The sequence below is a fragment of the Tenrec ecaudatus genome, chromosome 12 (genome assembly GCF_050624435.1).
Source record: "Tenrec ecaudatus isolate mTenEca1 chromosome 12, mTenEca1.hap1, whole genome shotgun sequence".
Lineage (NCBI taxonomy): Eukaryota > Metazoa > Chordata > Mammalia > Afrosoricida > Tenrecidae > Tenrec > Tenrec ecaudatus.
In genome coordinates this window covers 23718810-23732140 of record NC_134541.1, presented here as the reverse complement: position 1 = coordinate 23732140, position 13331 = coordinate 23718810, and the positions used below count along the sequence as shown (strand labels likewise).

The 13331-nt window shown below is 54.1% G+C and overlaps 1 protein-coding gene across 1 annotated transcript in view; it reads left to right on the top strand.

The window, feature by feature from the left end:
- The window catches only part of ARHGAP40 (Rho GTPase activating protein 40), a 43033-nt gene extending 39603 nt beyond the window's left edge, over window positions 1-3430 (top strand). Inside the window, exons 15-16 of the mRNA XM_075527931.1 lie at window positions 2168-2223; window positions 3339-3430. Of these exons, the coding sequence (XP_075384046.1) occupies window positions 2168-2223; window positions 3339-3430 (148 nt within the window). The remainder of the gene's footprint in view (window positions 1-2167; window positions 2224-3338) is intronic.
- The last annotated feature ends 9901 nt before the right edge of the window (window positions 3431-13331 follow it).

Here is a 13331-nt window from a genome sequence, read left to right as displayed (position 1 = left end):
GAGCTGAGGGCCTCCAAGGAGGGGGGCTACATTCACTGCTGGCCAAGTGTTTGGTCTTTCCTTTGTGGGGTGGTCAAAAATGGGCTCTCCCAACCGTCTTCAAGAGCTTCTGGGCTCCGAGTATTCATTTAACAGTTAGGTGATAAACACTAGGCCAGGGAACATGTGGAATGCGAGAATAGCAAAGAACACACAGAGACCCTGCCCTAACAAGCTCACCCCCGACTCCCCGATGGAAGACACACACATGGAGCAAATAACCACAAAATAAACATTAACTTCTTCACTGTGCTAGGCTCTATAAGAAAGATGTCACACACCTGGTACAGTCTGGGTGTAGGGAAAGGGTTTCTAAGCTGAAAATAGCCTGTGCAAAGGTCCTGAGGCAGCAAGGGGTACAGCATCACCCATGAGCTGAAGGAGGTCAGTGGGGCTGATGCTTGCTCATCATCCCAGGAAGCAAGAGATAGCCTGAACCCTTAGTAGCCCTGTGGTAGGCCAGGTTGACTAGAGAAACAAATCCAGTGACTGTCATATATGTGTAAGAGAGAGCTTTACATCAAGAAGTAATTATAGATCAAGCACGCGTCCCAGCTCAGTCCAGATTGAGTCCATAAGTCGGATACTACTCTATAAATCCCTCTAGAGACTCACACAACCACATTGCAATGATGCAGAAAGCAGGAAGATCACTGGCCAGTGGGTGCAGGGTTGAATGGATCCAGTGGTGGCGGTAGCCATATCACAGGGCTCACAAGGTGAAGTGAAGGCAGAGAAAGTGAGGTTCCCAGGACCCTCTTTATGAGAAAGTCACACCCACCAGGAGGTACCTGCAGGCTGCGACCTGATTAGAAGGCTAGACTCCACCCTATACTTTTACATCTTCAAGTTGACATGAAATTGTGTAACAACCACAAGGCCTCTGAACGGAGTTGACACCAGAGACTTTGAGAAGGTCAACCCTTAGCCAGGGTCTGCTCCAGTCTTTTTGTGTGCAAATTGGAATAATCAGCCAGGGAAGGAAAAGGCCTTGCAGAGAGTCACACAGGAAAGTGGGGCCAATCCTGGAATTGGACTCGGGAGAGCAATAAGGATCCCTCCAGGCAGTCATACTGTTATTGTCACTGGTAGGTGCTGTTGAATCCCTTCCGATTCCTAGAGACCCGGTGCCGTCCTAACGATCCTTCCTGTGGTGGAGCCGCTGCTGTGGCCACTATGCCCATCCAGCTCCTTGCGGATCTTTCTCTTTTTCACTGACCCTCTGCTTTACCCAGCCTGATGCCCTTCTCGGGGGACTGGTCCCTTCTGATGACATACCTTGCGATGTGAGATGAAGTCTCCCCATCTCTGCTTCTAAGGGATACTCTGGCTGTGCTCCCCACAAGATAGGTTCCTTCATTCTCCATCCAGCAGCCCAGTGTCTTTGGCAACACCGTAATCCAAAGGCATCGTGCTTGCTCTCGATTATTCATCCTCCAGCTTGGAAAGGTCCGCCTCTGCTTGCTCGCACCTCTGCAGATTGGCCCAATGCAAGAATAACACCTTCGGTTCTTGACATCCTTGACACCCTCGATCTGTTCTCTGTTTATTGTGATGTTGCTTATTGGCCCACCTGAGGGGATTTTTCTCTTTTCATGTTGAGGCTGTAGCATTTGATCTTCCTCGATCAGGGCTTCCACCCCTCCTTTGGCAGTTCGTAGGACCGTGCCGCCTTGAGTGTGGCTGTAATGCCGGAAGCGATGCCACCAATATTTCAAATTCCAGCAGGATCACCCATGGTGGACAGGTCCAAGCAGAGCTTCCAGACTAAGACAGACTAGAAAGAAGGGCCTGGTGCACCACTTCTGAAAATGACATTGGCCAGTGGAAACATACAAAGTCCAACAGCATCCACAATCTGGACTCCACATCTGCCCCTCATGGCAGGTTCCCCTCTGTCCCACTCACCCCACTGTCTCACACATACCTGCATCCAGTGCCCTGCAGGCGAGGGCCTGTGTTTCTTGTGGAGTACCCTCTAGCTGCCCCTTCCCCACTCCTGGCACTGGGTCCTTGAGTCTGTTCTGCCTAGGACCTCAACCCAGGGAGCAGCTGGTTTCTGGTGAGCTGCTGCTGGCCTCGCCGCCCCAGAACCAGCAGCTACCATTGTCCTCTGTGTGTCCTGCAGCAGCAAGCCCAGGCAGTCAGCTGACATCCGCCTCTATGAAGTTGGAGGGAATATCAGTAAGTGCCGTGTGGGAATGGGGTCCGGGGCTGGTCCCAGGAGCTTGCTAGCTGCCCAAGGGGAGGCAGGAGTCCACCTCGAGATCACCCTGCCTCTACTGAGACCTACAAACTCAGGCGCAGGCCTACGTGGAGGGGGAAGGTCAGCCTGTCCTTGAGCTTCCAGGTGGTAGGGAGCCTTCTCTGGAGCTGACCTTGGAGACAGGGTAGTCTGACTGGGAGACGGGGGCATTCAGTCTGTCTGCCTGCCCGTCCGTGTCTCACTGTGTGTTTGTTGTGTACCGTCAAGCCGCTCCCAGTTCCTGGCAACCCCGCAGGACAGAGAATTGTCCTTAGCATTTCTCAGGCCGTCAGGGCTTTGCTCTCAAAGAGCAGCTGGAGGGGGTTCAAACCACCGACCTAGCACTTACCCACTGCACCACCAGGGTGCTCTCTGTGCGTATACATGCAGAGGTGCACGCAGACATATACTTTGTGTGTCTCAGTACCACCACATAGGACACCCTAGCTGAGGTGGACCTCCTCCCGGCCATTGGGTCAGGGACTCCTTAAGAATTGGCTCTGCGGGAGCCCAGAGTGAAGTGAGTCCTGTGAGCTCCCCTCTCACTCCTGACTGGTCGCTGGGTGGCACCCCCAACATTCAGGAGCTCCCACATGCCTTGCTTGGATGCTCCCAGAGGCTGGTGCTGCTCTGGTCCTGAGGGCATACTTTGGGAACCACTGGTCAAGAAGCAGAGCTTTAAGAGGGCAGTGCCAGGGGGTGCGACTCAGGGAAGGGGGAGGAAAGGGGGGGAAGGGGAGGCACATGGCCTCCAGGGAACAGGAGCTGCTGCCCAGTCCCCAGGGGGTGCTGGAATGTAGGTTGCACCCGAGCTGTTCCCTTGTGAGGCCGGGGGCTGGGCTTATCTACCTTGGGGTGTAATCAGCCCAAGCCAGGGCCTGCCCAGGGCATGGGGGGTGGAGGCCTAATGTGGGGGAGGCAGTGCCTCAAACAAAGCATCTTTCCTCAGTGAGATTCATCCTGGTTGGGCACCTATAGGTTCACCCAGCGGGGGTCATGGACCACTGGCATCTTCCAAGGTCACTCGCCATCCTCTGCCCCCTTCCTCCCACAGGTGAGCACCGCCTGGACCCAGAAGCCTACCTCCTAGACCTGTACCGCGCCAACCCCCACGGTGAGTGGGTCATTAAACAGAGCCCCACCTAAGCCTGGACCCAGGAGTCACTTGCTGCCGCACTCCCTCCTCCAACCCCAAGGACCTGGGCCTGCTCTCCTCACCATCAGCAACCATTGGAGGCAGGCTCTGCTCAGGATTCGAGGGTCAGGTCCAACAGGAAGGAGCTCTCCAGAAAGCTCCAAGAAGCGTGCCCAGCATCGGATCACCTGTCTGGGACAGCCCTCCTTTCTAAAATGCCTCTCGCCCCAGGACTGGGCTGGCTCCTCTGCACCCGTGCCCCTCAGGTCCACACACTCCACCACTTGGTGTACCTGCAGCTTCATGGATGTTTGTCCACGATTCCCGAGCTCCAAAGGGATCTTGAAAATGCAGCACCTCTACCAAGGGGAAGGTCTGCCCCCTCAGGGAAAACCACTTTGAAAAGCGCATGCGCACACAACACACACACAACACAGTCGGAAAAGTTCGGGAGAAGATGGGGAGCACGACTCCTCTCTCAGCCTCAGGGAAGGAGCGGGGAGGGGAAGGCGGAGAACGGTGAACCTGGAGGAGCCAGCACCTTGACCAGGACAGCCAAGAAGACCTGGAAGACAAGCCCCCATCCCCATCCTCCACCGCCACCCCCCCCCACATACCTTTCAGTCTTTGTGTTGGTGTGTACAATCTTGCCATTTTAAAAATATATTTAACTCCTATTTAAAAGCACAAGTTCAGCGTCACTCCGACTTCTTTCTGGTTTCTTTGTTTCTTCCCTGTCCCGCTGTCAGGGGGTGCGGGTCTCTCCCTGCCACCCCCTGCTCTCCTGGGGTCTGGGATCTCTCCCTTCGAACTTTCCCCTGCTCTTGGTCTGGGAATTCATTCACTCAACAGTGAATTTCTAGAGCATTTACTATATGCCAAGAGCATTACAAAGGTCATTTTCAGCCCAAGCCAGTGTCTCCATTTGGATTTCTTAGAAGCACAGCCAGAGGCGAAAATTGCAAGAGTAAATAGCGATCCCAGGAAACAGGACAGCGCTGGGGGCAAGTGGGGGGGGGGGGGTAGGTGAGTGAGAAGGTGAGAAATAAACTAAACCCAAGCCCGGAGCCATCAAGCCTGTTCCACCAACTCACAGCAACCCCGTGCCGAGCCCACCAGCCTGGCCGAGCCCACCAGCCTGGCCCCGCCCTCCGCTCAGCAGCACCGCGTGTGGGAGCCTGTGCTGCAGCGTCTGTGACAATCCACCTGGTGCTCTGCCCCTCTTCACCGTAGCCCTGCTTCCCCAAGCGGACATCCTTCTCCAAGGACTGGTCTCTCCTGATACCATGTCCAAAGCACGTGAGATGCAATCTCACCCTCGTCACGTGTAAGGAGCACTCTGTCTGTCCTGCCTCCAAGACAGCTGTTGGTTCTCCTGGAAGTCCACGGTGCCCTTCTTCACTCCCACTGGAATTCACGTGCCTCCGTTCTTCTTCCGTCTTCCTTATTCGATGTCCAACTCTGACATGCATGTGAGACCATGGAAGAGACCAGGGCTGGGGTCAGGCACACCTTTGTCTTCAAAGTGTCATCCTTGCTCTGCAGCTCTCTACAGACAGGCATCTCGGGCAGCAGATTTGCCCAGTGCCACGCATCATCGGATCTCTTGACGGCTGCTTCCAGGAGCGTTGACTGTGGATCCAAGCAAGACAGAATCCTCGACCATTCAACCTTTCTTCCATTTACCATGGATGTGACCTGCTGGGTCCAGTTGTGAGAATGTTTGTTTCCTTTACATTAAAGTCACCAATCCCGAAGGCTGACATCTGTGATCTTCATCAGCCAGAGCTTCCAGTCCTCCGCGTGTTCAGAAAGCAAGGTTGTATCTTCGGCATATGGAGGGTTGTCGGTCAGCCTTCCTCCGATCCTGATGCCGAGTTCTTGGTAACAGAGTTCACCTTCTCAGCCTGTGGACAGAACTGGTGTGATGAACAGAGACAGCTGCGACGCCCTGCCTTCCTGACTGCAAACCACGCAGCAGTCCCTTGTTCTGTGTGCGCAGCTGCCTCTTGCTCGGCGGCAGGTTCCCCGTGAGCACACTGAAGTGTTCTGGAATATGCCCATTCTTCTCATTGCTATGACCCATACAGCCCAATGCCACGTCCTCACACCCAAGAAACTGGAAAACTGCTAGAGCAGACAGTCCCATTCCCCCCCCACCCCCCGCAGAGCAGCCCGCTGACGTCAACTGCTGACCTTGACAGCCCATAATGGCGTCATTAAGCAAGTTCACTGTCGTGAACAACCAGAGCTCAATCCTGAGAAACTAGCACATTCTCAATATTCCACTCAGGGCGTGAGAGAACAGAGGCATTTGCTCATCGGCTCCTGTGAGTCACTCGGTGGGGCTGCGTCTGAGGTGGGTAAGCAGCTATTCTTTGGCACTCCCACCAGGCCTGAGCAGCCTCCAATGGCCAGAGAAAGCCCCCCGGTCATGATTCACAGATGCCGGCTGCCCGGAGTTGGCCACTTCACAGTTTGTGTGTGCTAACAGGACCTGGGAGGAGTTGCTAGCATGGGGTGATGAGGGTGACTCCAGTCAACTTGGTGACGACAGACTGTGGGGCCACCCTTGTTGATTTCCTCGGTGTCCCTGGCCGGGAGCCCTGGTGGTGGAGTGGGTTGTGATCTGCAAGGTCAGCAGTGTGAAACCACCAGCTTCCCCGAGGGAGAAAAGGGAGCTGTCTACTCCTGTACGGAGTAAAAATCTCTGAAACTCACAGGGGCGGCTCTGCCCTGTCGGAGAGGGTCGCTATGAGTTATCAACTCCGTGCAGTGAGTTTGGAGTCCCCAGTTGGCTGTGTGGACCTGAGACTGTGCCCCTGAAACACCGGGCAGCCAGTGTCCAGCCAGATTGTTGGTGACCATCACAAATTAGTACCAAGAACAAGGCGGGCTGCAATGGTGACCAATGTGCTTGTCTCCCACGGTCCCCAGCACCTCTGAGGGTCCCATTGCTCCCCTCTTCACTCCTAGAGAGAAGCTTCTTTGGCCTCAGCGGAGGAGGGGCAGGTCCTGTGAGAGCAGGCTGCAGGCTGCAGGCAGTGAGAAGGGTTCCAGCTTAATCACCTGTCACTTTCCCCATTCATCTTCAGGCTCTTTCCTCCCAGTGGCCTGCTTGTGATTGATGAACCAGCCCTTGCCCCATGCAGGGCTAGCATAGCTCACAGTAGGTGCCCAGCTCTCTGCAGGCAGCCACTGGCTGGGGCTGGGACCTTGTTTCTTTAAAGAGTCCCCCCCCCCCACCCGCAGGCATGCCCACACGCACACCCTCCCACCCCCCTCTGCAGTTTGGAAGGGAAGTGGGAGTGTTTCCTGGGGTAAAGGGTAGAAGTGACCCCCTGAGCAAGAGGAGGTCTCATCTGGCATTCTGGTGGGTAGTTCTGGGGGTGAGGCAGCTGTGAGTGGCAGCCATGCTGAGCTGGGGGGGAGCAGGCCCTGGGTTCCTGTCCACTGCTGCGTGCTGCCTGCCGTAACTTGCCCTACCTTTCTGTGCACCTGAGGAAGTGACTTGCTATTTGTAAACCACGGAAGAGAATGGTGGGGATGAGATACAGGTGTCTCCAGTCATTCAGCAATTACATTGAGAGCCTGTGTCCATGAAGGAGCCCTGATGGCACAGTGGGCTATGCACTGAGTTGCTAAACACAAGGCTAGTGGTTCTAATCCACTCCTTGGGAGAAACATGAGGCTGTTACTCCCATAAAGATTTAAAGTCTAGGAAACCGACAAGGGTTTTCTAGGAAACTCAGTCCTGCAGGATTGCTATGAGTCAGAATCGACTCAATGGCAGTGAGTTTAGAGCTGGGTCTAGAAACCCTGTTAGTGCAATGGTTAAGCGCTCAGCTGCTAACCAAAAGGTGAGCGGTTTAAACCCACCAGTGGCTCTGCAGGAAAAAAGACTTTGCCAGGTGCTCCCATGAAGAACATCCAGTCAATCCCGACTCCCAGTGGCCCTGTAGGTCAGGGTAGCACTGCTCCTGGGAGTTTCTGAGACTCTCACTCCTGATGGGAATAGACAGCCCCATCTTTCCTCCCAAGGAGCAGCTGGTGGTCTCAAACAGCTGACCTTGTAGTTGGCAGCCCAACAAGGAACCACGATGCCACTGGGCTCTTCATAAAGACTCACCGCCTCGGAAACCCTATGGAGCTGTTCTACTCAGACCTCCAGGGTCGCTCTGCCCTGGAATCCACCTGCTGCCCCCCAGCAACAAGTACATGTCTGACGAGGAGTTCCGGCGGATGGTGCATACAGCTAATGGCTCAACAGAAGCCTGAAGGCCAGTGGTTTGAACCCACGCAGAGGCGTCCCAGGACACCTCTGGGACCCTGCTTCTGAAAGGTCACACAGCCTTGAGAATTTTCAAGAGTAATTCTGCCCTGCCCATGTGAGGCCCCCGGGAGTCAGAATGGCCGGGCCAGCAGCATGGGCCAGACCCTGAGCTGGGCCAGGCTCAGAGCAGAGAGCCAGTCAGGGACACCTCCCAGCTCTCTCAGAACCAGAGGGAGACACCCCCTGGATTAGACCCAGTGTGGTTTTCGACATTGATGCAGTTCTGCCAAATATCTATGTGGAACAGCACAGGGAGCATGGAGCATGGGGTGTGTGGCAGGGGGGAAATAGTTTGGAGTCTTCAAGTTGGGAGGCCTCAGCAGCAGATTCTGAGCCAAGAATTAAAGGATAGGTTGCTGATTTTGGAGGTAACGCCAGAGGGGGACAGTGGGGTGGAAGGAGACACCATCAGCGTGTTTATGAGCAGGGTAGCCCCGGTGTTGTGCATATGAAAGGTTGGGGGGTTCAAGCCCACCCAGAAGCACCTCAAAAGAAAGGCCTGGCGATCTGCTTCCCCCAAACCAGCCTTTAAAAGCCCTCTCCAGCACAGGTCTCCTTGGGAACACACCGGGGATCACCCTAGTGGGATTCACTAGAAGACAACAGGTATGTTCAATGGGCAGCCTCCCAAATGTCCCTGCTGAGGGGCCCTCATTACCAAGGTGCTCTGAGGGGGTCTTAGACATCTTGGGAGATCTTGCTGAAAGGCCACAACTCTTTTTTGAAAACAGCTTTATTGGAATATATCACACAATTCAATCTTTCGATTATTTCAAGAAGCCCACATCTCTGAGAGGTCTTTCAACCTCCAAATCAAAAGGGAATTTCCACCTCTCCAGCACTTTGCTCTTTGGTTTCTGGGCAGCGGTGAATATTCCTCAGGCTGCCACTGGGGGCAGCACAGGCTCTGGCTTTGGGGGAGGGGAGGGAAGGGGAGGGGAGGGGAGGGTGCTGCCCGGTACCTAGCAAGACCTCCCTGTCTTGTTCTGCCCCTGCTCTTCATCGCTGCCTGACTCTCACACGCGAAGGTCGAAGGATATGTGCAGTTAGGCTTTTAATAGCTCTGTGAGGACTTCAAAGACATACTTGGGGGTCTCGTGTCTTGATTTGGGGGCCTAATAGGGAAGGGATGAAGGTCACTGCTGATGCCTTGCAAGTCCCTTGAACCAAGGCTGGGTGGTGAAAAGGAAATTGGTTCATGTCAAAGCCATCCTGCTGCCCCGCACCCTCTCTAAGAAAGGCAAGGAGATGCCTTCTCTCAGAACAGACCCCCACCCCCATACCCCAACCTCTTTGCATTCTGGGGGAGGGGAGTGGGAGCCCACTAGTCATTGTCCCTGAACACTGGCTGGCAGGAGGCCTGGGATGGGGGGTGGGGCTCCCCTAGGGAATCTGCAGCTGCCTGTCTTTAAGGTAAAATTACCGTAATTACCCCAATTACCAAATCCATCAAGAGCTTTGGACTGGGGAGGCCTGGAGAACAATCAGGCCCTGATGGATCTGAGGGGTGTGATGGTGGGAGGGGGGAACATGGGAGGGGGGGAGTTGATGGGAGACCAGATCCTGATTGGGGTGGGGGTGGGGAAATGCAGGAAATTCAGCTTGTGGACCTTACTTTTCTCTCAGTGAGCTGAGTTTTCTCCCCTGCAGGAAAGGTATGGGGGGGCGGCAATTCCTCCCTGGCTGCTTCTCCTTTCCCAGAACTCAGCCCCTGAGACCACCCAGTTTGGCCTCTTAGGGCTTCTCTGACAGCCAAGAGGGAGGGAGGAAGGAAGGAAGGAAGGAAGGAAGGAAGGAAGGATGGAAGGAAGGAAGGAAGGAAGGAAGAGTGACACGCCTCCCTTGTCAAGCTCCGTCCTGTCCCATCCAACCCTGTGAAGCAGGTAGTGGGTTCAGTCCCATTTCACAGGTGGGCATGGCGCCTTTCCTCTGGGTCTGTACCCTCCAGACACCAGACACTGGCTTGACTTGTCTCCCAACTCCTCACTCCGGCCCCACCTTAACCCGTGCTTGTCACACACACAGGGTGCTTGGTGAAGGAAGTGGAGGTATGGCTGACAGATTGTGAGGTTGGAGGTTTGGGGGTGGGGGGACGCTCTGGGAAAATCACAGTGCACATCTCCTTAAATCCACCGCCTTCTTCAGTCAACCTCCAGCCTGGTCATGGGGCCCAAGGTGCTGAATGGAACTGAGGCAGTGGGCAGAACTGAGCTGTGGCCACCAGGTTCACCCTATTGAGATAGCAGGGTGGCCTTGACCTCCCACAAGCATGGGTTTCAGCCCTGGCTGGCTTGGGGTAGCTCCGTGTGTCCACACCTCCAGATGGCAACTCCTGGGTGAGCCCAACTGAATATGGCTCAGCTTCCTCAGTCATTCATTCTCTATCTTACCAGGTCACTGAACCCTTTTCATGATGCAGTTATTTACTTTTTCCCATTTCTGTTAGGAAGGAGCCCCGGCATTGGGGCTACACCTTGGGGTGAAATCCACAAGGCCAGTCGTTCGAAACCAGCTACCGCTTTGTGGTTGAAAGATGAGACTTTCTACTCCCATAAAGAGCTGCCATCTGAGAGTCCACGGGGACAGCTCTGTCCTGTCCTGTGGGCTCACCGTGATTCAGAATCCGGCAAGATGGCAGTACATTTTTAGTGACGAGAATGCCACCACAGATTAGGAGCAGAAAGAACATTCAGATTCTTGAACCTGGTTCAGCCAGATCTCCAGCCTAAGAGAATCATTCCAAACTGTAGGAAAGTCACATCACCCTCATAGTCCTTACAAATAACTATTATAGATTTTATTTTTGTTCTTGTGGAAAACAGACACAGCAGAACACACACAAGTTCCTGAGTTTCTACATGTACGGTTTAGGGACATAGCTGACTTCTGACTGTGCATCTGCTCCGACCCTCCTTCCAGAGTGTTTCTTCCCCCATTAGCACTGACCCTCTGATGGACCCATATTTCATCTCCAGGGAAGGCCCAGGCTGCCCGTCCCCCTCTACCCTCCATCCCCAGGAGATGTCATATTGGCAAGAGCCTGAGTTTAGGCACAGGAGAAGCCCTGTGTCAGGAGACTTAGGCCAGAATTGGGAGGCAGCTCTGGGTTCCCGTGGAGCACCTTGGCACCAGAGTACCCTGTCTTGGTTTCTAGTCCAGCTAAAACAAAGATGCACCATTGAGCAGCTCAAGAGAGGAGACAGTTCTCACATTAGGGGACCGGAGTTCCGATTCAGGGCCCAAGGGTCTGCTCTGTAGGCTCTGAGATCCTGGTTTCTCGCAGCCCTGTAGCCTTGGTTTCCTGGCGAGGTTCACCGGGCCTTCTTCCTGTGGGTGCCTCTCCTGTGTCTAATCCACTCTTTCTAGTCCTCAGGAGTGATCTGATTCAGGACATACCTACAATGAGCTAGCCCAATTAACTTTCTTCCCAAAGAGGATTAGATCCCCAGGTAAAGGGAGGGCATTCCAACACAGAAGGAGCCCTGGGGTGGGAGTGGTTTGCTCGCTGCTAAAGGAAACACTAGCAATTCAAACCCAACAGCGGCTCTGAGGGAGAATGTCTGCTTCTCTCAAGATGATTGTGCAGTCGATTGACATTCAGAGAAACCCTACAACAGAGAGCGGAGCCCCGGTGGCATAGCAGCTAGGGGTTGGGCCACTAATTGCAAGGTCAGCAGTTCAAAACCGCCCGCGGAAACGTTCAGGGGCAGTTCTACCCAGTCCTATAGGGTGGCTGCGAATGGGCATCAACTTCATGGCAGAGTTTGGTACCTTGGGCAGAGGCTGTGAGCTGTCCACGGTGCTGATCTCCCTGTTGTCTCAGTACCCAATGCCTTCTGTTCTGTACCAGACATGCTTCCCAGGTATTTTTGTTTGTTTGTTTGTTTGTTCTTTATGCCAGAAAATGGCCTCGTGGGGCTTCCAGTTCTACTGTTGGGTTGCTATTTGATGGGGTCGACTCAATGTCGCAGAACGACAACATTTCCAACACATATCTTGGGGAGACACTGTTCAATCTCTAACATTCCTTGGTCTCCCCCATATTTGTATTCTTCACACATGCAAAAACGCCGCCCCCAAAGTCTGAAATCGATGCTATAAGTCCCAAATCTCAGCTACTGGGTCTTTGGAATCGAATATGGATGAGATCCTGGGACAGAATTTCTCTCCCAGAATTCCTGACCTGCGAAACTTAAATGCAAGTTTCTGGAAAACCCACAGTGAACCTGCAATGATCAGTGGTTGCCAGGAACCAGGATAGGGTCCTGGTTGCAAAGGGGCATGAGGGAACTTTCTGGAAATGTTGTCTCTTGATTGTGGTATGGGTTGCACTGGCAAAACTCATCAACTCCTGGATTGCACTTGACAGCAAGTGCATTTCACCTGGATAGGGTTTAAAGCCCTGCCTCAAAGAGTTAAACGCAAGGTCTGGGTTAAGTTGCTGTCCAAGGTAAATGTGAGTTAATGTCCACAAAGTGGTTCACCGGGATGCTGGCACAGAGTAAGTGTGCACGTAAACGGTGACCATGGCAACCTGCAAACATGACTTTTGCTCAAGAAATGGGGCAAGCACGAGCAATAAATGCACGTGTGCATGGAGTGCTCAGGGAGGAGGGGGCTGCCTCTTCAGGGCCCAGAGCCCAGAGCGAGGGGCAGGGGCTGTGAACGTGGCCTCCTGGGCTTCTGGGCAATGGTCCTGGCCCTGAAGAGAATTACCCCACGATATGCACCATCCACCAAGTAAGCACCATATCCACTCAGTCCTAGCCTCCTGATTGTCTTCATTTCTTCATTCATTCATTCAGTGCCGGGCCACCATCCAGCCCAACACAATGATACATCGGTGGCAGCCCTCTACTGAGTGAGAAGCAGGTGCTGGACTCTGTGCTGAGGGCTTCAGGTTGACACTCCACCCCATCCCCGGCCGAGCCATCCCCTGGCCCCTCTTCACCCGCCGAAACTGCAGCGTAGGCCCTGGTTCCACCTAACACACATCTCTCCCATCCTTCCCACCAGTGGCTATTAGGGCTGTTCCCATTCTGTAGCTGAGAAGACTGGTATTCAGGAAGGTGAAGTGGCTAGCCCCAGGCCACACAACTAGAAATAGCAGGTCTCGTGCTCATGGGACGCGTGGTTGGTCTTGCTGGAGCCACAGTGTGATGAAGGGAAGAATGTTTCCTGGGTCACCCTGCACCACATATCCCCATAGCATCCACCAGAGTTCCCAGACAGGCTGCCCTCTGCTCTTTAGACACTGGGTATAGTCCTCTGCCACGCCTGAACACAGTTCCCTGCCCACCGAAACCTCATACCCCCGCCTGGCCTGCCTCTCCCAGGACTTGGCCCCTAAAAGGCCTGTGTTTGGGCTTCTCTGTTGCCCAGAAGCTGGTCCTCACTCTCCCATCTCCCTACAGCCTCCCTGGGACTTCACATTTGTCTTTAATTCACAGCTTATTAGCAGATCAAAGTGTACAGAGACACCCCCCACCCCTATCCCCACCCCAGTCTCAGGGATTCTTAGCAGCCCTTCCCCTCATATCAACAAGGTGCTACATTTGGCCAGAAGCAGGGGAGTCCCC